Source organism: Tympanuchus pallidicinctus, unplaced genomic scaffold, assembly GCF_026119805.1.
Source record: "Tympanuchus pallidicinctus isolate F22 unplaced genomic scaffold, pur_lepc_1.0 scaffold22, whole genome shotgun sequence".
Taxonomy (NCBI): Eukaryota; Metazoa; Chordata; class Aves; order Galliformes; family Phasianidae; genus Tympanuchus; species Tympanuchus pallidicinctus.
The window spans coordinates 14,057,885-14,082,450 of NW_026294739.1; the positions used below are offsets into that span (position 1 = coordinate 14,057,885).

General features: G+C 52.6%; 2 protein-coding genes across 4 annotated transcripts; both read left to right on the top strand.

The window, feature by feature from the left end:
• The first annotated feature begins 1,281 nt into the window (after positions 1 to 1,281).
• On the top strand, positions 1,282 to 17,439 carry BCL6 (BCL6 transcription repressor). 3 transcript variants are annotated; one of them, XM_052685957.1, is made up of 10 exons: positions 1,282 to 1,384; positions 9,197 to 9,235; positions 10,140 to 10,307; positions 10,989 to 11,210; positions 11,347 to 12,327; positions 12,924 to 13,105; positions 13,904 to 14,071; positions 15,193 to 15,323; positions 15,496 to 15,633; positions 16,101 to 17,439. In XM_052685957.1, exons 3-10 carry the CDS (start codon positions 10,147 to 10,149, stop codon positions 16,242 to 16,244), a joined length of 2,127 nt encoding a protein of 708 aa, XP_052541917.1. In that variant the 5' UTR covers positions 1,282 to 1,384; positions 9,197 to 9,235; positions 10,140 to 10,146; the 3' UTR covers positions 16,245 to 17,439. The 3 variants fall into 3 exon arrangements, with proteins under 3 accessions (XP_052541917.1, XP_052541919.1, XP_052541918.1); XM_052685959.1 differs by lacking the exon at positions 1,282 to 1,384 and adding an exon at positions 6,791 to 6,814; XM_052685958.1 differs by lacking the exon at positions 1,282 to 1,384 and adding an exon at positions 7,300 to 7,418.
• A 5,068-nt stretch (positions 17,440 to 22,507) lies between these two features.
• SST (somatostatin) lies at positions 22,508 to 24,512 on the top strand. Its single transcript, XM_052686563.1, has 2 exons — positions 22,508 to 23,136; positions 23,993 to 24,512. The coding sequence occupies exons 1-2, from the start codon at positions 22,999 to 23,001 to the stop codon at positions 24,203 to 24,205; spliced, it is 351 nt and encodes a 116-aa protein (XP_052542523.1). The 5' UTR covers positions 22,508 to 22,998; the 3' UTR covers positions 24,206 to 24,512.
• The last annotated feature ends 54 nt before the right edge of the window (positions 24,513 to 24,566 follow it).

Genomic DNA, 24,566 nt, shown 5'->3' on the forward strand with positions numbered 1-24,566 from the left:
CGTCGGGGAAAATCAACCGGCGGCCTCGCAGCGCAGCCCCGCCGCAGGCCCGGTACGAATAAATAAACGCACACGGCTGAGAGATGGGGCATCAATCAACGCGCCGTATTTTCATCCAGGGCCATACATTTCCATACTCGAACAACGCTTGGCCGCCGGCCCCATCTCGCTCCCCCCGAGAACCCGGCTGCAAAGAGCAGTGCAAACTGCACGGGCCCCCCACAGTCCCCCCCCCCCAACCGCAGCACCGCTCCGTGTCCCCGTGCCGGCGGAGCCCCGCCGGGTGCACACTTACGGGGCCGCTTTTTGCAATAATAACCACAACGGCTACAAAGAGCGCGAAAGAGTCCTGGGAAGAGAAAAAAAAATGCATCAAAAAAAGAAAAAAAAAAAATTGTCACAGTCTTTTTTTTTTTTTTCCTATTTTTTTTCTCCTTTTTCTTTCTCCTTAAAGATTCCAGTATTGAGAGCAAAGCCAAAAAAAGAAAAGAAAAAAAAAAAAAGAAAAAAGAAAAGAAAAAAAAAAGTAATATATAGAGATATATAAAAGATAAGAAAAAATAATTAAGATTCTGAGAGGGGAGAAAAAAGGGATAGGGTGCGCACAGGGGTGTCCGGATGGAAAAAGCTCCGTTCCCCCAAAGCGGATCCCACGAGCAGATGGATGGGTTACCAAAAATTTGCTAAAAGGAAAGAAGGGAAAAATAATGAAAAATAAAGAAAAATAATGAAAAAATGTAAAATCCGGTGCCATGCAGCAGGATGCTGGCTTCAGTCTTAGGGGGGAGGGCGACGCGCTCAGTGCGAAAGCGACCCCCAAAAAGCAAGAAGACAACAATTAAAAACCATTTCTCGTTATGAAAGAAAGCAGCAGCGCTTCTCGCAGCCCTCGCCCCGCGCCGCGCTTTGGGGGCTCCGTTCCGCACCGCTCCGCTCCGCGCCCCGGGACCCCCCGAACCCCTCCGCTCCGCGCCGCCGCGCGCCGCTCCGCGCCCGCGCGCCGCCACCCCGCCGCGCCCCCACGTCACACCGCCACCCGCCGCCACGTGACCCGCGGGCCGGGCGCGACCACTCGGGGCGCGGAAAAAGGGGGGGCGCGGAAGGGAGCGCGGAGCATCGGGGGGTCTCTCCGCAGCCGCCGCCCTCACGGCCCGGCGGAACCCCCCGCGCTGAGCCCTAGCGGAGTTCGGCGGGGGGCTGTCGGGGCGCGGGGGCGCGGCGGTGACGGCGGAAGCACGGTAGGGGAGGTCCTCGTCCCTCCCCGCGCTGGTGGCGGTGGTAGAGTCTGCAGCTCAAATTCCGAGAATTGGGCTCTGTTGATTCTTAGAACTGGGGTTCTTAGAAGTGGTGATGCAAGGAGTTTCTAGGAAAGCCCGGAGACCAGGTGATTGCTGCTTCTATTGCCGCGGCCGATTTTACCCTTTAATTCTCTCTCTCTCTCTCTCGCTCTCTCTCTCTCTTTTTTTTTTTTTTTTTTTTTTTCCTCTCTTTTTTTCCCTCCTCTCTCTCCCTCCTCTCTCCCTCCGCTCCTGGCGCTGAGCCGCCCCTATATATTTCTTCCCATTCCCCCCCGTTCCCGCGGCAGGTGCCCCGACGGCGCTCGGATATATTAAAAAAAAAAAAAAAAGCAACAACGACAACAAAAAAAAACCCAACCCAAACAATCTCCATCCTTCCATCCTCCCCCCCGCTCCCCTTTTTTTTTTACCACTCGCTCCGTGGCCCTAATTAACTAACCGACCCCCGGCGCTCCCCTCTATCCACGACGCGAGAGAAGCGCTGCCCCGTGCCTCCCGAGGCCGTGCCCGCACCGCGCTGTCCCGCTCCACCGCTCCGTCCCCGCAGCGCCGGCAGCGCGGCCGCCCCGCACCTGCAGCCTTCGGGCGGGCGCAGCGCGGAGCCGCTCCCGCAGCCCGTTCTGCCCGGGGCCGCTTTGCGCTCCCGGGGCCGCTTTCCTCTCTCGGGCCGTGTTTTATATTTTTATTCTCCTCATTTTTATCTCCCTTTCTCCTCTCTTTCTCTCTCTCTCCTCCCCCCCCCTCGCGCTGTCCTTCTTTTCCACCGCGCGAAGCCGCCCCGCAGCCTCCTCCCGGGGCCTTTTCCGCATGGTTTCCATTCCCTTTTGCTTTTATATTTTTATTACTATGATGATTGCGTTCTCCCCGCGTTTCGATTGTTGTTGTTCCGTCCCCGATGCGGCTGCGATTTTTGCAACCTGTGGCGGGGCCGCGCCGCGATCTGTCAAGCCCCGAGCGAGGAGCGGGCGCTGATGGAGGAGAGTTGCGGCATTTCCCGGCCCGGGGAAGGGGGGAGCCCGCGGGGAGGCCCGGCCCGACCGCCGCACGTCCTCTCCCTCCCGCCGGCCTCGGGGCCGATGAACCGCGCTGGCTTCGACGGGGAACCGGGGTGGCTGTGAATAAAGCGCGGTGCGACGCTTGGGAACGGGAGAGGAGGAGGGAAAGTGCGTGAAGCGACTCTGAAAATAGCACGCAGCGCTCAAAATAAGAACGACGTTTAGGAACGGGGGGGGGGGAAAAGTGCGTGAAGCGACTCTGAGTGTAGCGCGCAGGGCTCAGAGTCGGGATCGTAGTAACAAAACCGCGGGGAGGTCCGCGCGGAGCGCAGCCGCGCACGGAGCGGGGATCCCGGCAGCGCTGCGTCGGGGTTCGGGGCAGCCCCCGGTGCCCCCAGCGCGGCCCTTCCCCTGTGTTTACTACCGCGGCGCGTTTGGCGTGGGGACAGAGCTCGTAAATCTGCCGCCGGGAGCCGCGCGGTTGGCCCCCGGCCACGCGCTATTCCTGGAGCGGCCGCGCAACCTCCGCGCTTGGCCCCGCTGCGCTGCGCAGCCCCTCTTCCCCCCCCCTTCACCCCCCCCCCCCCCCAAAAAAAAAATGCAAAAAAGAGGTGTGCGAAAAGAAAATTCCACATTATCATTATTATTATTATTATTATTATTTAGCGGTTTTTTTTTTTTCCACAACCCACCCCCCCCCCTCCATTAAAAAAAAAAAAAAGACAAAACAAAACCGAAAAAGCCCAACTTTGTTGTGAAAACTTTCGTGATCGGGCGGCAGCGACCTCTCTCGGCCGTGCCCCCCACCCCGGTCATTCTACCCCCCCCCCCCCCCCCCCCTTCCTCTCCTGTAGTTTGCAAAGTCACAGTATGAAATGTTATGAAATCGCCTCTTGGGAAGGAGGGAAACAGAAAGCAGGGCGTTTGTTTGGAAAAAACTGGCAGCGGCCTCTCAGATGTGCCTAAAAAGCTGCCTTTGACCCCCTGTTGCATTTCCAGGGAAGAGGCAAATTTGGGCTTAAAACCGTGAGTCGAAACCAAGGCAAACAGAGCCGGCCTTGCTTTTGCTTTTTGCCACTGATTTCAGGAGTGTGGGGTTGGTGCAGAGCTGGGCTGGGAGCGGGCAGATGTGGGACCAGGGCAGCTCCATGCTGAGCCACATCTGTCTGAGCCCCAGCTCTTACCCCGTGGAAGTGTCACTGATTGGGGTCAGCCCTCCTTCCATCCGGGGCTGCACGCCGAGCCCTGGCCAGAGGTTTTAAGTGGTTAGAAAATGAGGATTTGCTGTATTGTTTTGACTGCTGGAGGGATGAGAGCTTTGCGAATGAACGCAGGCTTTCTCCATCCGTCCTTGGGGGGTTACAGCTCAAAAATCCCTTAGAAAATATTGTAGGGCAGCCTTCTCTCTATCTATAGAAACAGAGAGTGAGGCAGAACCTGAGCTCCTGTTATTTTCTTCTAACGATGGGATTGCTGCTTTAAAGCCGTGTAACGCAGACAGCAATTTTTGCCCCGTGAAACAAACCATCAAGCCATTCAAATATTCAGAGGGTGTCGAGCAATTTTCCAGGGGAATGGATTATTGCGTCGTTCCAGTAAGGAAAAAAAAAAAAAGCTCTGTCTGCAAGCAAAGCAGATCAAAGAGGTGGGGATGCATTTCGGTCCCAATTTCCAATCCCCCTCCGTTCCGACTGAGTCAGTATTCGGAGGGGAAGTGAGGGTGAACCGGGTGGTTGTTGTTGCAAAGGAAGAAGTGGGAATGAGAAGTGATTCTTCCCGATCCCGCTGAAAGAAAAAAAAAAAAGAGAATCTGTCAGGAGTCGTCATGATACTTTGTAGACATCGCAGGGAGGACCTCCAGGCTGCCCGATGAGACAGAAAGAAACCCCGCAGGAACACGAAGATTCGAAAAAAAAATAAAAAATAAAAATTAAAAAAAAATAACAAGGCTGGAAAAGCTCATAAAAAAATAATAATAATAATAACGTCGCTCAGACGCGTTTTAAGAGAAACAGAATTACATCGAGCAAATTATATGTTTTCCAGGTTTGGTCGGAGAGTTGTGTTTTGCAAAGGGGAGAAGCTCCGTCCCGCAGCGCAGCTGACTGCTGCCATCCAGCGGTGCTGCGCGCTGCGCGGGGACGGCGCTCAGACAGCGGCGATAGACGGCCGTGGCTTTTTTCCCTTCCCCCCCCCCCCCCCCTTTTTTTTTAAATCCGAATTTCTGCCTAATTTAGAACGGGACGTAAAGCTGTGCTGCTTTTATTTCGTTATTTATTAGTTTGTTTTTACTTTCAGCAGCCTGATGTTGGACTTGTAGGATTGTTGTCGTTTTGGGTTGGTTTTTTTTTTTTAGTAAACGCATTGACTCTGCCCTCCAAGTCCCATTACAAAGCCAGGTGGTAAAACTCGGTGTGTGCTTTAGCAGCGGGGGTGGATATCCTCTTAATGTGTTTGAATACCCCATTAAAAAGATCCTGTTGTTACAAAGTCCATAGGTGAGCAGAACAGAGCTCTCACCTATGCATTTCTCAATGCAGTTTCTGTCCGTCCACGTATTTCTTGTGGTGAAGAACCATTTCATGCCCATTTTAGTGCTGCAAAATCCCGATGAAGGGCTTTTATGGGTTCGGACGGAGCCTAAAATGTTGTTTTCAGGTTTCTGAGAAGTTTGTAAAATCTAAATTTGGTGGAAAGTTGCCTGCGTTCTCGTAACCTCTCATTCCGTTTTATAGCAGCATGGGAGTCTATAAACAGGAGCCCTGTGTGTTGAGTGCCTGTATTCTTTCCTAGATCTATTTTTAAACCATTCTTCTGTTTGGCAAAAAGTGACACTCGGTTTCCATGTTTACAGCAGGCATTGGCAAACCTCAGGAGTTCACAGTTTGCAGTTGGTTTAGATGGATGTCCGAAAGTTAATGTCTGACCAGTCGGCTTCAGACTACAAATTTAGACTGCAAATGGAGTCCTCCCTGCATTTACTCTTATTTCTTTTTAAATCCGCTCTAGACCTTCTGTTCCCACTGCAGCAGGGCAAGTCAGCCAAAAAGGCACACGTACCCCTGAAGCATTTAGTTCTCCAAGATGCATGAAAACCCCTGCGGTGCCCGTGGAGCTTCATACCTGAAGCAAGTAGCTGGGAGAGGAGTAAAAATTTGGGGTCTGTATTTTCTCCCCCCATTTCTCCTTGCTGATGTGCTCCCTTTGGGCTGCCCACTGGGATCCTCTGAGAATCCACGGGTTCTGTGAGAAAGATGGGACTGCTGCTGGCAGCAGGCAGAGCTCAGGATAAGTACAGTGCAGGACAGTGGGACCCAAGGAAGATGTCCCCTCCTTAAATCTATTTGGCTCTACAAATACAGAGGTGCTCTCTCCTGGGTAGTGCACCCCGTGCTGCACTTGTCCCACTGCAGCCAGGTGGGATGCTGGGATCCTTGCTGCCAACTATGCTGCGTCCGTACAGCACAGAGATGGGGACGGCCGGGTCGGTGACATATGGAGCCCCACGGGGATGGGGACTCTGCCAGCTGAGCGGTGCTCAGCCTCACTCCATAGCTTCGGCTGGGACGTGGCTGCTGCCTTCCCTTGAAAAATTCATGTGCCAAATTGCTTGGGGTCATTGGGAAGGCTGCAGCAGGCTCAGCTCCACGCTTCCCAAGGGCTCTGCTCAGCTCCCAGCTACGTGCCCTCAGTGGGAAACATCAGGGGTGGCTCTGCTGCGCTCCCCCCGCGCTGCGTGGATGGTTGGTTTGTTGGTTTTTTTTTTCTGCAAAGACCAAAACAATGTAGAGACTTAAGCCGGGCTGGCTTTCAAGGGCAATCCTTTTAAACCCTCTTTTGAAGTACGAACTATAAAGTTCCCCGCAGTGCTCAAGAAAATATGCAGTTTTCCTGGTTCCAAATGCTGATAATAAACCCGTTCAGATAATGTATTGCATTTCCTAGAAACATTTGTTTGCTGGCAGGAAATTGGATCAGATTGAAAGTTAGCAGAGCGCTCGATAGAGCGAGTGCAATCTGCTGGCGGAAGGGGACGATGGAAAAAACGCCGGGGCTCGTGCTGGCAATGCTACGTTTGATCTGTGCTGACAGTGTGCTAGGACTCTTCTCTGTCTCTCCTTTGCTTATTATTAACCAAGCCACGTTTTGGCCTAGACGCCAACCAGAAGCTGCTAAATTAATAAAAAGTGCGCTGTGACAGCTAAAGGACGCTCGGTGCCCCTTGATTGCGTGGCACAGGGAAAGCTGAGCTGGGAGCTGGCATACCCTCAGTCCCCCACACTTCATTTCTTTGTCTGCCTCTCGGCACTGGAGGAACCTAGCATCCATCTGTGGGATGGGGGGCAGCTGGCAGTATGCCCAGGCTGGGGGTGGGGGGGCAGGATGGAGCTTCCCCTGGGCGGGCAGTTTCGGAGTGCTGTGTGGGATGAGGTTATGGGGAAGAGAGACTTCAGCCATCCACTACTCTGGGGTGATGCAAAGGAGTTCGGCACTGCGGGCGCTGGAGGGGTAGGAGAACAGGTGCTGGGGTGATGGGTGCCCTCCTTCAGATTATCAGTATGGGGGGAGAGGGTAGGGTGAGGAGAAGCCTCCGTGCAAAGTGGGATAGGAGAGGAAGGAATCTCCTCTTTGTGGAGGGTGAGGGGACGGACGGACGGATGGACGGATGGATGGATGGATGGATGGATGGATGGATGGATGGATGGAGAGGGATTCCTTAGATGAAGGAGTGGATGGGTGGGAGGAGCTGCCTTGTGCTTGGCAGAAAGATGGAGAGATAGGGGTTGCAGCTTCTCCCCTCTCTGTGGTACAGGGGGCAGCTGTGGGGGTCTCCCCTCTTTGTGGGGTGGAGCTGGGGGTTCCTTCCCCACACAGTTGAACTGCTTGGCACTGGCAGAGCGGCACTGGCCCTGGGCTCCCTTCCAGGAATAGGCTTTCTCGGGGAGGTGCCAGCAGGGAAGGGCCGTTCCCTGAACTGCTGGGGCAGACCCACTGCCTTCCTGGAAGGCAGCGAGCACTGACAGTCCCATGTGGCCACCCCCGAAATGGGCCCCGACCTTCCTCTCCGGGCACAGCAAGCCCCGGCATGCAGCCTCCAGCACTGCCACTGGCCCACACCTCTGAGGTACTGGGCAGGAAAATTTCGGGGTGGGGGACGTTGGGGTGACGCTCTGAATGCAGCTGAACCTGAGGGAGCATCTGAGGGTTGGGGGCATGGGGATGGAGAAGATCGTGCTTGCCCATGGTGGTCTTCTGTGCTCCCCATCGTTTCTCTCTGCTCCTCATCATTGTCCCTTTCTCCTCAGAGCACCCTCCCTGGAGCACGGAGGTTGGGAGGGGCAGGGTTAATGCTGCTCTGTTAGAGAGGGGACGGAAGGATCCTGCATCCTGCAGTCAGAATGCTTGGAATGCACCTGCCTGCCCCAAGCACTGCGATGGGGAGAGGGGATCTGGGAGGGTGCATAGGGTCTGGGTGTCCCCCACCCCCCACACGCCCCTGACTGCTAATGCTGTGAGTAAGGGAATTTGGCGACAGCAGCAGCTTCTCACGTGATGCTCACAGGCACAGAGTTCATCTCAGTTTGTTGGTTTACAGACAGGTCAGTCCCTGTATCTGTGACACCGGGGTGAGCCACCGGGAGCGCAGCCAAGGGCGGGATGTGACCCAGCAGCCCCAAATGGTGGGAACACAAATGTGTGCTGAGCTCCTTGCAGAGCCCGGGCTTTCAATTGCGAGTGGCTGGCGGTGAGCAAGTACAGAAAGGTCAGAGCCTGCAGGATTTGGGAAATGAGTCACTTTTTGTGCGCAGGCTCAGAGTGGCAGGTCTTGAAGATTTGCATTTGGTGGCTGCAGTGGGACTGTAACACCCCTCTAGGCTCTGCTTGACATCACGCCTTAAATCATGCCAATTCTTCCTATCCCAGCCTCTCTGGAGCAGGAGGGGAGCTCCATCCACCTCACCTGCAGGTACAGGGCTGCACATTCTCTCTGCAAGTGCTGGTGGTCCTGCTGCATCACTCCAGCAAGCAGAGTCAATCACTCGCTAACTGTACATCTCCTTTTTCCTGCTGAGGACTTCCCCCTTTGTTGGTGCCAGGTTCATTGTGTTTGCTGGTTTTTAGTAAATGTGGAAGTAACAGTGTGAGTTAACTCCTGGGTTTCCTTGCCGTGCTGCCCCAGCCCTGCTTCCAGTATCGCCAGCTGCTGGAGACAAAGCTTGAAGTCTGGGGAAGGCTCTTCCAGCAGCTGGAGGAAGGCATTTGTTTGGGTCCTCATCCGTCCACGCCACCAACTTCCTACACGATCTTGGCCAAGTCATTGTGGCTCTTGACATCCGCATCCTCCCGCCTCTGTCTGGCAGTCCTGTCCCATAGTGCTTCTCCTGCTGCTCAGTAAGGGTGAGAACGGCTCGGGAGGACCAAACTCAGCTGCTGTCTAGGTTTCTGAGAAGAGCAGCAGCAAGTGCTGATGTGTAAGTCATACCTGTTAACGAGGTGCTGGGAGCGTGGCATTGGTCTGGACGTGGCGTTGGCTGGGAATTTGATGTTGGCAGGGGAGAGCTGTCCCTGAAAGAAGTGGTGAGAAAATTCTCACTTGACTTCCCTTCCCCACCTGCCTTCAAGTTCCTGAGTCATGGAAATGAAAATCTCCTTGGCATACGCCCATGGTTTGGGCTAGAGGGTGTGGAAGAAACTATGATTGGATTCTCAAAGCCTGTGGTTGTGATAAGAACATATTGTACCGGAAGAAACAAATGTTAACCTTACTGGAGAGTGCAGGGTTTGTTATCTCTAACTTTTATCCCACTGATACTGTAGGGAAACAGCAAGCTTGTGCCCTGCCACAGCCAATTCATTATTATCTGCTAACATGGTGTTTGTTTTCTTGTGCTTTATTTACAGGTTTGAAAGAAACTTTTGGACTGTGAATTGAGGCATTGGGTATGTACATTTCAGTATTCCCCCTAGCTCCCTTCCCTTTACAACATTGAATTAAATGTTTCATTAGACCCAGCTGAGATTCGTTTTCAGGAAAGCAGCTGCTCTGTAGAAAATACATTCACATGAGAAAGGAGGAGGAGATGGGGCTGGGAAAGAGGGGTCAGAGTGGAATTTGGTGCCGGAGGTGCACAAGTAGCCCAAACTTTAGATGTGGGGCAATGTGGGCTGTCATGGGAGGCTGCTGGACATCTCTGAGATGGGTCACTGGGTGCTGTGTTGGGAGCAGGCTGTTGTTCCTCTATTCACCACATCCTTCCTTGCTGGGAGAGGCTGGGCTGCAGTGTGGGCAGCAGCCCAGCAGGTTGGATGAGCTCCACTTCTCACTGCCATCATCAATTTGATGGGAAAGAGGAGATATAGCTCTTCTCTGGGCTGGCCACCTGAGAGCAGGGAAGAAGTCTGATGGTGGATGATGGCTGGTGCTCCACCATGTTGAAATCCTTCAGCATCAGCTGGGGGCTTCATGGCTCATTTTGATTCCCATGGCCAAGCTTGGGTGAGGGAACTGGCTCCTGAGGCTGAAGCTGTGCTGGGAGCTTCAGGAGGTGAATCAGAGGAGCAGTGGTGGTGGGAGGAGTGGGCTGGGGGTGGGGCTGCCATGGGTGAGGCAGGAGCCTGTGAGATAATCCTCAGGAGGGTCCAGTTGCCTTTGCTTGCAGGATGCGACTGAGACACACCAGCTTTTGATGCTGTCCCAGGGGCCTCGCCAGGGGACCTGGAGGCATCCCTGCAGGGCAGCAGGCTGCACATAGGCATCCTGGAGCAGCAGGGGGCTCTGCACTGAGGTTTGGGTGTTCTCCAGGATTTTTCTTCATTCCCATCTTTCTGCTTCTGTCCTGGGCAGACTCAAGATGGCCTCACCAGCAGACAGCTGCATCCAATTCACCCGCCATGCAAGTGATGTCCTCCTCAATCTCAACCGCCTTAGAAGCCGGGATATCCTGACCGACGTCGTCATCATTGTGAACCGGGAGCAGTTCAGAGCCCACAAAACAGTGCTGATGGCCTGCAGGTGAGTGGGAGCTCCCTCTGCTTTTAACCACTCCACAGGGTGAGTGAGCCCTCTGTGACCGGTGTGTCTTCTGCTATTTTTGGAGCTGTTCCTTCTGGCTCTAGGGCTGTGGATTTTCAAGCCCAGTTGGGTCTGAAATCCTTTTCCAGGTCAAGGATTGCTTCCTAGTGACCTCTAATTAGCATCCCCCCATTACCTCACCTCATTACTGCAGATGCCTTCCAGGGTTTCCTGCTGACATTCTAAAGATTTGGAGAAGCAAAGATCTGATTATTAAGACATCTGAAAAATGTTTTGCCAGCATTTTTTTTTTTCCTTTGGGTTGAAAGAGTGAGCATGGATGCCCCAAGAGGCTTCTGAAAGAAGTGAGTCAGTGGGGGAGAGGGTGGTGGTAAGGACAACAAAATAAGGGGAATTTCTAAAGCAAGGCAGCAGGGAGCTGTTGAGCAGGTGAGGTCTAAAAGCAGGCTGTGCTACTTGCTAAAAGTGCAGTGCAGAAGACGCTTACTAAGCTAGGAAACCAAGCTTGATAATAAGGGGGAAGCTCAGGGAATACTGTAATTGGACTCCTTCTCCTCCTTTCTTCCCATGCACAGGACTCTGTGAGCTAAGGGATTTCAAGTTCTCCTTTCTTCTTCTTAATTGTCGTAATGATTGTCTTCCTCTGTCTCCTCTCTGCAGTGGCCTCTTCTACAGCATCTTCACTGACCAGCTCAAGTGCAACTTGAATGTCATCAACCTGGACCCTGAAATTAACCCTGAGGGGTTTTGCATCCTTTTGGACTTCATGTACACCTCCCGCCTGAACCTGAGGGAGAACAATATCATGGCTGTGATGGCCACGGCACTGTACCTGCAGATGGAGCATGTGGTTGATACCTGCCGAAGGTTTGTCAAATCTAGGTGAGCACCAGAAGTGAACTTTGGAGAGCCTGGCACGGTGTGTTTGGGTGGGAGAGAAGAGGGCTGACAAAGTAGCTGCAAACTTATCTTTATGTGCTGAAAATGAATGCATCTCTTCCTTTTTGCCTGATTCCAGTGAAGCTGAGATGGTGTCTGCTGTGAAGACCCCAAGGGAAGAGTTTTTGGCTGGCCGGATGCTGAACCACCCAGAGGTGATGGCTTATCGAGGCAGAGATGTCTCAGAGAACAGCATGCCTCTCCAGAATGGGTCCCTCTGCAATGGGAGGGCCTTCGCACCTGGCTTATTCAACAGTTTGTCTGGATCCTCCATTTCCTACCCTGGGTACAGCCCTCTGCCTCTCAATGGCTTCCTCGTGGATGATGACTTGCGGGAGATGAGGATGCCTCTCTCTGAACTCTCAAGGGTGAGTGCCTTCCCCAAGGAGAGGATGCCGTGTGACAGCTCCAGGACGATCCCCACGGAGTACATGAGAACCATCACCGACATTTCGGCCAACATGTGCCACGCCACCATCTATTCTCCAAAAGAAGGTGCTGCTGAAGAAGCCAGGAGCGACATGCACTACAGCGTAGCTTCTGGCCCCAAACCTGTTGTCCCCTCCATCCGGAACAATCCTTACTTCTCTTGTGACAAAGTGGCCAAAGAAGAGGAGCGGACCTCTTCAGAGGATGAGATCAGCCAGCACTTTGAGCCCACCAACACCCCCCTGGACCGCAAGGGCCTGATCAGCCCCCAGAGCCCCCAGAAGTCAGATTGTCAGCCCAACTCTCCCACTGAGTCCAGCAGCAGCAAGAATGCCCGCATCAGTCAGAACTCCAACTCTCTTTTCACCAAGAGCCCCACTGATCCCAAAGCCTGCAACTGGAAGAAGTACAAATTCATTGTCCTCAACTCTCTTAACCAGAGCACCAAACAAGACAGCGCTGACCAGAACGAGATGGGAACCCTCTCTCCTCGCACCTACATGCCCATGTCCACTTGCCAGCAGTCCATGGAGCCAGAGCATCTCAACGTGCAATCCCCCACCAAGATGAGCGTGAATGGAGAAGACTCCAACATCCCCCAAGCGAGCAGGCTCAACAACATTGTTAACAGGTGAGAAGGTGGCCCCTGGCAGACAGGACTCCCTGTGTTGTTGGTGAGAGTTTGGAGGTGTGCGACATAGCTGTAGTGTTGTGTTGGGGTGTCCGGCTGTGAGCAGGTGGAAACCTCTGCGCTTGTTGAAGCACTGCCAGGGTTACCGGCTGGACTCCAGCTGTCCCCATGATAGCAGTGCCAGCTTGGCCTCATGGTGGAGTTGGGAACGCAGGATCAGGAATTCCTGACCTGCTTCACCAGCTCTGGATGGTTTCTGGAGCATGAATTTGGCAAGCATGGTTTTCACCCAAATCACTGCCTAGAGCTTGTGGTTGGCTGTAGGCACTGCAAGGCTGAATTAGCATGGAGCAATGTGCTGTCCCCTGGACCTGGATGTTCCTAGAGAGCTTTGAGGTCATTTTACAATGGGCACCTGCAAGGTGAGGCTCAGGGACCTGTTGTTGATCAGGGCTATGCTGTGCGTCTTAGCTTAGAAGTCTCCCCATAAACCATGGGTGTTCCTTGTGTCTGGAATGATGCAAACAACAAGGACCTGGTAGCTCAAGCACAGCAAGAGCCTTCTCACAGCTGTATGTGTTGCTGTCCTTCCACAGGTCCCGGGATGGGTCCCCGCGCAGCAGCGAGGGGCAGTCCCCTCTCTACATGCATTCGTCGAAGTGCAGCTCCTGTGGCTGCCAGTCCCCACAACACACTGAGATGTGCCTTCATACCTCTGGCTCAGCCTTTGGAGAGGAGATGGGGGAGACCCAGTCTGAGTACTCTGACTCCAGCTGTGGTGAGTCCTGCATCCTGTTCACCTTTTCAGCCAGCAGGCGAGGGGACGCGTTCACCCAGAGCCCTTCATCCAAAGGGATTGCCAGATCTGCCTCTGGTGCTGGTGGATCCCAAAGTGCTTTATGGTGTTAACTGGCTGCCCAGCTCTGTGCACACGTGTGAGATGCACACATGTGGGCACTGCTTCTGTCTTCCCCTACCCCAGCACCGTCCAGATACTTTGTGTGGGGAGTTAGTCACCTGCTGCTAACCTGGCAGCTAAGGACAGGAAATAAATTGAACTCCACCCTGCCACTATCATATGAGAACAAGCTTGGCAGATGTAACGATCCTAATGGGGATTGGGCAAGGTAGTGTGTCTCACGCATCCGTCACGATACCTTCATTATCAGGGAGCCAAATGTGCACATCTGGAGAAATGCAGATAATGAGCCTTGCAATCTTGTTGCAAAACCCCACAAGCCCAGAGACAATATCTATCTGCCCGTAGCTCGGGGAGAGGGAATGCAGAATTGTCACTGTGGTGTGGGCAGAGATCTGTAGCAGTAGCACAGGTGTGATGCTCAGAGCTCCACACTGCAATTAAGAGTTGGGCAGCCTTGTAACAGGGGACCTGCCTGCTTCTTTTGGAGATGGTGGTCTTCCCATGCTCATGGAAGACATCTATACTGTGAGAGTTTAAGACCTCTAAAGGGGCTGGAGTTGCTCCAGAACCAAGCATCCTTCAGAAGACGCCTAATAACTGGGGTGCATAGAGTTGTGCATCACCCGTCTCACCGCTCTCCAATCTGCTCCTCAGAGAACGGAGCCTTCTTCTGCAATGAGTGTGACTGCCGGTTCTCCGAGGAGGCCTCACTCAAGAGACACTCTCTGCAAGTCCACAGCGACAAACCCTACAAGTGCGACCGCTGCCAGGCCTCCTTCCGCTACAAGGGGAACCTCGCCAGCCACAAAACCGTCCACACAGGTACGGGGTCTGCAGCTCCTCTAGGGCTGAATTTGTTCGCTATAAAGCACTGGGTGTTTCTAAACGTGTGGCTGGGGGCAGATGTGTGCCCTCTGGGTTGCGCAGACAAAAAAGGAAAATAAAAATAATCATGTTGGGTTTTTTTTTTTTTTTTTGGTTGTTGATTTTCCTACATCTTAGAAATCCAGATCGTATCTAGCCTGGCAGAAAGTCTGCTGATAGGAAAATCTGTGAACAAATAGACCCTGTGAATCAGCGCAATGAAAGCTGGGAAGGGAAAGGGATATTAGGGGGTTAGTCATTTGCTGACAAACCTGGGGATTTTTATTTCATGCTTTTATTATGCCAACAACCAGTTTTCTGGCTGGAGAGGGAAGGTCCCGCAGTCCCACTGGAGCTCCACATGGCTGCAGAGACAAGCAGGGAGACACAAGGACTGGGCTGGGTCTGATAGTGCAGGTTCAAAGGCCCTCAGACCTCCCCCCTCCCCCTGGCCAATTAATCCACCAGGCAGGAACCCATTTGCCTTTGAATGCTGAACAAAAGAAAAAGGCAGGAAGGGACAGGCGATGGCTTGTTCTGCTCCCCATTGAGCTCATCTTCAGTCAGCCTGAAGAAACTAGCTAAAATCTTTCTGCAACTCCCCCCTTGCCATGAAAAGGCAGCCAGGGCTGACAGCAGGAGTCGTGTCTGAAGAATGAATGGAGCTGGGTCCCCAGGCATGCCTTGGCTTCCTGCTCTCTTGGCTCTTCTCGCTTCTCCAAGGAAGAATGGGACGTGCCTGGGACTGTCAGGCAGCTGTGTGTGCCCTGCTCAGTGCTGTGGGTCACTCAGGGTACCAGCCAGGAAGAGTGATTCTGTTAATCCTTGCTAGTAGAGCTGCCCGACTTTCTCTTTTGCCCTGGAGGCTGCAGCTCCCAACTCCAAAAACACCAATAGCAAGATGAACTCTGCTCCAGAGATGAGCGAGGCTGCTTCTGCCTGCTGTTCTCTTCCTAAAATGCCTGTGTGCTACAGACACCTCTAAAAGGGTCAGGCACATGGCAGGACCGTGCTTTGGGGCTTACATGTGTATGGCACGGTGATATTTATCCCCTTGTCCTTTCTGTTGGACTCTACAGGAGAAAAGCCGTACCGCTGCAACATCTGTGGGGCGCAGTTCAACCGGCCAGCCAACCTGAAAACCCACACACGTATTCACTCCGGAGAGAAACCCTACAAGTGCGAGACCTGCGGGGCCAGATTTGTCCAGGTGGGTGTGAGCTCTGAGATCCACAGCACCCAGGGGTGGGACATGGCCAGGATCCTGCTGAAGACCTGGAGGTGGCTGCAGGGCCATGCAGAGGATAAACTGGGGTTTGATGGTGGTGGAGGCCAGCTTGTCGGCTCAGTGGGAAACCTAACCTGGGGCTGCTCTCCCCCAGGTGGCCCATCTCCGTGCTCATGTGCTCATTCACACTGGGGAGAAGCCATACCCCTGCGAGATCTGTGGCACACGTTTCCGGCACCTGCAGACCCTCAAAAGCCACCTTCGAATCCACACGGGCGAGAAACCGTATCATGTGAGTGATCAGCCTCCTTTCTTTGGGGATTGGGATGCTAACCAACCCAAGGGGTGGGAAGACACCAAACCATTCAGATGGGCTTGCTGCAGCATTGCAAGTGCTCTGATGTGTGGCCAGCATTGGGTGCATCAGAGCTGCTTTCCTGTTCTTCCTCAGTTCTGGAAGAAGGTTACGCTTCTCCAGATAGCCATGGCTTAAATTACAGCCTCCTGCTGCATGTGGGGATGGGGAGAGGAGCTGTGGCAGCACGCCGTGCCTTGCTGGGGTCAAGGCTTGGGGGTTGAGCAGCTTCCCCACTGCTTCTCCCATCGTACCTCCACTTTCTCCACTCCATCTGTGCAATGGGCGCAGTACACGGAGAGGATGGCCATTTGCTCGGGCGTGCTGCTTGTCCTCTTCCAAGGGATGCATGCGTCCCCCGATGTGATTTTTGACCCCTCGTGCCTTTGCTTTCTGCTCTGCAGTGTGAGAAGTGCAACCTGCACTTCCGCCACAAAAGCCAGCTGCGGCTGCACCTGCGGCAGAAGCACGGGGCCATCACAAACACCAAGGTGCAGTACCGCATCTCGGCCAACGAGGTGCCTCCAGAGCTCCCCAAGGCGTGCTGAAGGCCGAGGATTTCCCAGGAGGAGGTCAGAGGGAAGCTGTCCAAAGGATACTTGCAACACTTTAATGGAGAAAAAAATATATATATATATAAAGAAAAAAATTCATCACATGATGGAGTGCCTCTAAACCCATAGTGCAGATAGGTGGAAAACATTAGAAACAAACTAAAAAAGCATAAAAAAAATAAAAATAAAAAAAAAAGAACAAACACGGGTTTTATTTTTCCCAGTTATGTGAAAGGAAAAAAAAAAAAGAAAGAGAAAATTATTCAGATCTTATTGTATATAGAACATAAACATGAAAAGTAGTCATTTTAAATGTCTGTGCAGTGGAGTGTTGATAAACTCTGGAGTCTAACCTTCACAGCCTTTGCCGTTTGAAGATGAGGAATGTAATGTTGATTTATGGGAACAGATTTTTTCTTTTGTATGCAAAATGTGTGTTCTTTTAAAGAGAAAGTATGCTATTAAAGAGAGGGCTTTAACTTTTTTAACCAAAGGTGAAGGAATCTATGGCAGAGTTGTAAATATATATAGATATAAATATATAAATATATATATAAAATAAATATATATAGACCTTTAAAAAAGCTATATTAAAAATATATAAAATGCATTAAAGGCTCAGTTGGACTCTGCAGGCAGAAGCCACTCTGAGAATCTTTATTATGATAGAGCACTTAACGAGATATTTTAAAGTATTGCATCTGTACAAGTAAGAAAATATTTTGTCTAAATGCATCAGTGTATTTGTATTTTTTTGCAAGTGAAGGTTTACAATTTACAAAAAAGTGTGTATTAAACCAACAAAGCTGCAGAAGGAATTTAAAATAATAATAAAATGTAACTTTTTTGTTCTAGTTCTCAGTCTGTATATATGTAAAATGTGGTTTCGCACGGTGCCTTTCTTTTCAATGGAAGTTTTCAATGTATGGACTATACTGAGCTCAGTTTCTTCTTCAAGGTACAGCCTGATGTTGCAGAAAGAGTTTTGGTGGAACTCTCTGTTGGGGAATGTTTTTATTTTGTTTTTGTTTGTTTGTTTTGGATTATATTTTTTTTTTCCAGTCTTATTTTACATTGCTTGTGTTATAAACAATCTCGGGAGACAGGGTTTGGGCTGTGTCTAAACTGCATTAATGCGTTCTGTAAAATATAGCTGTACAAATAAAAGAATAAAATGAAGAAAAGTGAAGCGCCACGCAGTGAGAGGTCTGGTTTTTTTTTTGCCTGCCTTGCTCCTGGAGCCTCTGAAGCATGGAATGGAAGGGGCTGAGCCCCTATTCTGCTCCCAGCTGCAGCTGGGTGGGCTGGGGATTCCTCTCAGCAGGGAGAGAGCAGCTGGGGCTGAAGCCATGGGGGGGCCCTGGGAATGGGGGAAGACCCAAAATGCCTCCTGCTGTGTGCTCACTGGTTGCAGCAAAGCAAGGGGGACTCACTGAGGGCGGCTCTGTGTGACATGGGCAGCGCTGCTGTGGGGCAGGACTCGTGTTCATTTGTGACTAATTGGGATGCAGGGCTGGAGGTGACTCACTGTGATGGCACTCAAAGTACCAGCGGGAAGAGGAACTGTGGCATGAGGTCCTGCTGGCCGCAAATCCAGGCACGCTGCTGTGCCCACCAGCCACGTTCAGGCTCCTCCCTGCTGCCAGGAGCTGGCTTTGAGGCTTCAGCTTTTCTTGGTCCTTGCATTTGGCACTTTTGGAAGCTGCTGGCTGTGCTGACAGCCCCCGCCATTCCCAGATAAGCAGGCCTTATCCCTGTGACCTCCTTTTCCCATTGCGTTTGCAAAACAAATACTATTTTCCTGGATCATGGCTGTGTTTCCTCCCCCTGACAGATTATCATTCTTTTAACAAAGATGTCATGCCTTATCCAGGCAGTCCAGCTGAAGTGACAGCCACCTCTGCCTTTTGTCCCCAGTTAGAGGTGAGGGAACACTCAGCTCTACGCTACACATTTTTCAAGCCTGTAAATGATGAACTGGTCAGGCCAGCCCATTGAAAACCTAGCTCCAGAGAAGGGGGTTGAGCAATTTCAGTCCTCTAAAGGACAACAGCCAGCTGATAAACCAACCGCTTTCCATGAAGTTTCCTAGAGTATGTCTGAGCAGCTCTTTCAGTACCCATCTCACTGCCATTCCATGCAAAGACATCCCAAAAGATGGGAATGTGGCCACGTTTTCTTTCAGATTTCATCTGCAACAGAAAGCACATCAGTAAGCTCACAGCTCCAGCCTCGTTTTACTTCTCATATGGGACCACAACCAGAGAAATGGGTCAGGTTCCTTCCAGCTGAGCATTTTGGGGGTTGCCTCTCCATTCCTTGGTGCTGCATAACTCATGCTGAAGTACAGAATATTTAAATGCAGGCGCAGCACCTGGGGCTTTCCCAAATGTGGCCGTTGACCTCAGAGTACAGGGGGACCAAAGGACGCTATCTGCACCTTATTTCTGCTGGCAGCTGCGAGGGCTGTGTCCCTCAGTGCCTTGCAGGATGGTTTTGAGGCACTTGGCTGCGTTCTGGCGGATGCCCACGAGAGGGCAGGCGAGGATGGAGTTTAGGGAGCGCTAGGAATGAATGATAAAAAAAAAAAAAAAAAGAAGGAAGAATCCAGCCTGCACTGTGACGTCTGTTGCTCTTGGGAAAAATCTTAAAATCTTGCACCTGAGGAAGAAATGCTACTGGGAGAAACCTTGGTTGGTTGGCATAAGTGAATGTCATGAAATTCAACACGGGCAAGTGCAAAGTGCTGCAGCTGGGTTGGAGCACAAATACAGACTGAGTGATGGGATTGAGAGCAGCTGGGGAGGGCTTGAGGGTCAGAAAAACAAATGATCACCACAACCTTAACATGCTCTAGCAGTGTGTGCCTGCTATTCAGAAAGCCAGGTATGTTGAGGCCAGCAGGTCAAGAAGGTGACTGCCTTTTTCTGCTCTGTCCTTGTGAGGTCCCACCTGTAGTGCTGTGTTGAGCTCTGGGGTCCCAGCATAAGAAAGACACCAAGCTGCTGTACTAGGTCCAGAAGAGGCCACAGAGATACTCAGCTCAACATCTCTCCTATGAAGAAAGATTGTGGGAACTGGGCTTGTTCAGCCTAAAGAGAAGACCTTATTATGGCTTTTCAATACTTAAAGGGGCCTATAGAAAAGATGGGGAGGAATTCTTCATCAGGAGATGTGGTGACAGGACAGGGAATGATGGCTTTAAACTAAAAGATAGGTGATTTAAGTGAGATGTTAGGAGGAAATCTTTCACTCAGAGGTGGTGAGACCCTGGCACAGCTGCCCAGAGAAGCTGTGAGTGTCCCATCCCTGAAGGTGCTGAATGGGGCCCTGGGCAACCTGAATTGGGGCAGAGCAACCAACCCACGGCAGGAAGTTGGGACTGTGTGGGATTTAAGGTCCTTTTCACTTGAAAACATTCTGTGAAAGTTTGCAGGCAGAAAGACATTGATGTCCTGCAGTTTGTCCCTGGCCTCGCTTGGATCTGTTGAAGAGAAAGACCAGCTGTAGCCCGTGGTGGCCAGGAGCAACCAGAAGAATTTCACAGCTCTGGGTCCCAGATCACAGCTTGGCACTACAGTGTGGCTGACTGCTGCAATGTAAGAAGAATGTTTTGTCCCTGCTGTCACGGCAATAATGTGTGGTAAAACTGTTCTGCTCTTGAAAGCAGAGCAGAGAGATCTTGGAGAGCATTTTGCAGGTGACAGCCAGGGTGGTGAGGTGCAGTAAGAGCTGTTCCTGCAGGCATGGTGACAGCAGAGGGCACACTGTGCAGGCACAGCGCTGAGCGTGCAGCCTGTGCACTCAGCTCAGGCACCGCTGGACTGCTCTGGATTTGTGTAGCAAGCTGGAGGAGAGCTGGGGTAAGGAAGCAGTCATAGGAATTCAATGCAGTTGAGTCGTCTGCAGAGCTACATGCCCCGCAGCGCTGCTGCAGAAAGAAAGGAATCGAGTCACCCTCGCCACAGACTAACAGTGATGGATTTATCTGGCTGGGGAAAAAATCTGAACGTGCTGATCCCACAGAGAAGCGGGGGAGTGGGAAGTGGCAGATCTGCACCTTGCTCCTCTTTGTTTAAACCAGAGTCCTGAGGCCATCTGACTGCCTGCATTTCCCATTGCCCAGGAGGAACAGAAGGAGATGCTGCAAAGGTGAACAGGGTAGATGGGCTCCCTTTTTCCTGACCCTCTCCGTTGATTTCCTTCAGGTCAGCACAAGAGGGTTTTCTGGACCAGAGCATGTGTTTTCACATTTGGTTAAATTGAATTTTTACTTTCAGATCTTTTTCTGAAATGGAATGCTGAAACTCTTCTGCTGGAGAACATCAGAATGATTCTTCAGAATTCTGCCTGAGAGCACCAAGAATTTTGATCCTTTCAACGTTTTACCAGGAACAAAGTTCAAATCTAATAGAAGCTCCACCTCAGTCCATTAGAACAAACCAAGACGAATTTTCCAACCAGTGCCCTGGCTCTGCTCTTACCTTTACAAGCTCTGCAACCTCAGCTGAATCCCAGGAGAGAAGAAATGGACAAGATGGGCGTCAGGGCCTTCCTGAGGCTGCTCTGGCTCAAGGGCCAAGCCATCTCCTGATGGGAGGCAGGACCAGAGACAGCAAAGAAGCTTCTGCTTCGCCCCAGTGCTGCGGAATGGCAGTCAGAGCCAACCTGTTCCTCCAGATCTTGTCTCTGTGTTGCTGGCAGAGTCACAATAGGCAGGGACACCATCAAAATCAGGGATCCCCAGGGGGACCAAGGGTTTCTGCTTGCCTGGGACTAGGCTGCAGAGATCATATATCTAACTACAGCAGCACTGCTCCTAGCCCGAAGCCTCACTGAATGTTACTACTTTGCAGAAGGATGCCTTTCATCCTTCTTCCTCGTGTATGAATATTAAAAAATGAAATCTGAAAGATAGGCAAGGACAGCAGCCAGAGAGGAATAACCTTTTGTTGGGGCTGGATTCCTTGCTGCAAATGGTGAGCTGAGAAGCTTGGATTTGGACAAGGCATTAACAATGGCTTCTGAAAGCCCCATATGGACTAGAGTGTTACCTCACACCTTTTACACCACTATGACCACACTGGCCATGGGAGACCTAGGGGTCACTTGCTGCTACTGGCACAACTATGAAAAGTAGGGGATTTGCTGCTGAGGGAAGCCGCCCCTAGGAAATGGCTCTTAAAGGTAACTAAGAGGGCCAGGATAGGAGTGGTTTTTAACATCTGTAGTCTTGGACACCTGCCATGCCCAAGGCTGGCCGTGATCCTTTGACTGCAGGGAGGAGGAGTGATGTGCTCAGGTCCAGCTGCTAGTATGGTGATGTGAGAGGTCTGACAGTCATGGCCCTTGGAGCCAGTCTGCTCTTTTTTGGTCCAAATCAGTTCAGTTGCATTCTTTTGCTCCAAAATTTGGGGAAGATGCAGCGGCTGAAATGATGTGTGGCTGCAGATGTCTGCCCAGGGGAAGGGATGCACCCTGCAGGGTAGGCAGTGTCTGCTCAGTCTGGAAGTCTGCCTAGTTGGGAACCAGTGACCAGCACCAATTTCTCTTGCTGGGCTGTAAAGCAGAGCAGGAACTTTTCCACATGTACTCTTTGTTCCCAGCTCAGCAACGCTGAAGTCAGGGAGTGTGTTGTTAATGGGAGCGTTAATTCAGTACTAACTGGAATAATCCTTCTGGAGGTTTCTGGAGCAGTAGCTCACTCTTTGTTCCCACAAGCCTTTGACTTTCTGCCGCTGGGAATGGGAGGAGGGATGCCCTGACACCACGTGTCTGAGTAGTAGCGGGCCGTTCGCAATTTTCTCTGCTCCGGACACCTGGGACGGGGCTGATGTGGCCCATCCTTCGGGGTGCAGGGAGCCGTCCTTCCAGCAGCTTTGCCCGCTGTGGGCTGCCAGGCAGCCCCCTGGGGATGGGCAGGGAGAGAGGGGGGAGACCAGCGGGACGGAAACGTTCCCGCTGAGATTTTAGTGGCTTTGAATCAGACACCGGGGGGGTTCTCTGAGGGCTTAGCGGGAACCTGCACGGCCAAGACATCGCCTGTGCCCTCTTTCCTGAGCTGCGGAGATGTCGCAGAGCCGGGCTCTGTGCGGCAGGCTGAGAGCAGAGCTGCCCCGACGGCGGCCGGAGCAGGTCGGGGACTGTTCGGAGAGCTCCGAGAGGACCGGGGAGGAAAAGAGCCACTGGGGGTAGCTCTGAATCCCTCTGTCCATGCTGGAACCGGAGGCAAATCCGCCTTTAAGGGAAGGATTTGCAGCTTCGCCGCTGTGCGGCCGTTTGTTACTCGGCGGGGCGGGAGAGCCGAGCAAAAGAGAAGCTTTGGTATCGGGGCCGTGGGGAGGGCGGTGCACAGCCAGGAACCCCTCACCGCCCCCTGGGGGGGCTTTGAAGCTCGGGGAGGAGTGAACGGATGAGTAGAGTCGAGAACGGGATAAGCAGCGGTTTGGGGAGAAAAACCCTCTGGAGAACGGATGGGGGGAGGAACGCAACCGAGGGGAGCACCGCAGGTGTCTGGCCAGCCCGGGGCAGAGCGGAGCATCCCCGGCCGCGGCCCTCCTCCCCCCCGGGCCGGGCAGAGACCCACCCCCGGCGGCTTGGGGCGAGGGGGGCGCCCCCGCCTTGACGTCAGGAGAAGGGTTTAAAAAGGCGACGGGAGCCGAGGAGATCCCCAACGCCGGAGCCGAGCAGCAGCGGAGCCGTCAGCTCTTCCCCGCCGCCTCCTGCCCGAGCCCGACCCGCCGGCGAGATGCTGTCGTGCCGCCTGCAGTGCGCCCTGGCCCTGCTCTCCATCGCCCTGGCCGTCGGCACCGTCTCGGCCGCCCCCTCGGACCCGCGGCTCCGGCAGTTCCTGCAGAAGTCCCTGGCTGCCGCCGCCGGGAAGCAGGTGAGAGCCCCGCGACGGGACGGAGCCCTGCTGGAGCCCCCGGCACCCTCGCTGCAGAACCCCGCTCCCCCTCCACGCAGTCCGCTTCTCCTCCTGCTTCCCCCTGCAGACCCTCCTTCTCCCCCCGATAACCCGTAGCAGAATCCTGGGTTCCCCGTTGCAAACCCCTCTGGTTTCCCTCTGGACACCCCGGTGCTATCCGTGCAGATTCTTCACCAGAGCTCCTCGGTTTCCCCACTCCAGATTCGGGTTGCTTGCTGCAGAGCCCGGTTCCCTGATAGCTCCCTGGTTCCCTGCCAGAGCTGAGCTTTATGACTAGGGGCAGGAAGGTAAGACCACTCTTCCAGCACATCCTACTGGGGGATAAGGAGCAGCTGCTGCCAAGATAGAGAGCAGAGCCTCTGGGGAAGCTTTCCAGGGCGCTGAACCAAGGTTGTGCTGCAGGAGAATGTCTTCTGCTATACAAAGGAACAGTAGGACTTGGAGGGATGAGAGAGAAAATCACCCGTTATGAGTGCCCCCACTCAGCTTCCCCTGTGAGCTTTTTCTCTTGCTGCACAGCATCCCTGCCGAGTCTGTCTTCAGTGCCAGACCAGCAGTGAGGAAAGGGGTCGTGGGTTGTTGTAGGGTGATGCTGGGATGAGCTCCTTCCTGGCACAGCCAGGACTGGGATCTCCTCACTGCATCAGGTATGTATCAGCGCTCTGCTCTATTCTGTAGCCACAGCTGCTCTAAGGCAGCTGCCGAGCTGAGCTCCTGCGGAGCCGTGTCCATCCGTGGGCACAAAGGAGGTGAGCCCCCAATAGCCGAAGAATAACTGTGATCTCTCTCCTGCTTTCTCTCTCCTCTCCCCAAGGAACTGGCCAAGTACTTTTTGGCAGAACTGCTCTCAGAGCCAAGCCAGACAGAAAATGAAGCTCTGGAGTCGGAGGACTTGTCCAGAGGGGCCGAGCAGGACGAAGTGAGACTGGAGCTGGAGCGTTCGGCCAACTCAAATCCCGCGCTGGCTCCCCGGGAACGCAAAGCGGGCTGCAAGAACTTCTTCTGGAAAACTTTCACATCCTGTTAGCTTTTGAAACCCACCTGTCCTCCCCATCCACCCCTGCCTTCTTCCTATTCCCCCGCCCTGAGCAGAATCTTCACCACGAGAGGCGAAGACTGTAAATACACGGTCCACGGTTATGGTGAAAGTAAACACACAAGGAATATTTGAGTTTGATTTCGAGTTGTTTTAATAAAACTTTCAGTTCCAATTGTACACGATTTGCTTGAGTTGTGATTTCTGACTAGTTCTTTGATGACATGCACTCTGCGATTCTTTCAGATGTACTATTTTTAATTCTTTGTTGCAATAAATTTTATGTTTCGAACAGTGATGCTGAGACTGGCTGGTCACTGAGAAAAGCTACGTCCCCTCACTCAGCCTTCTT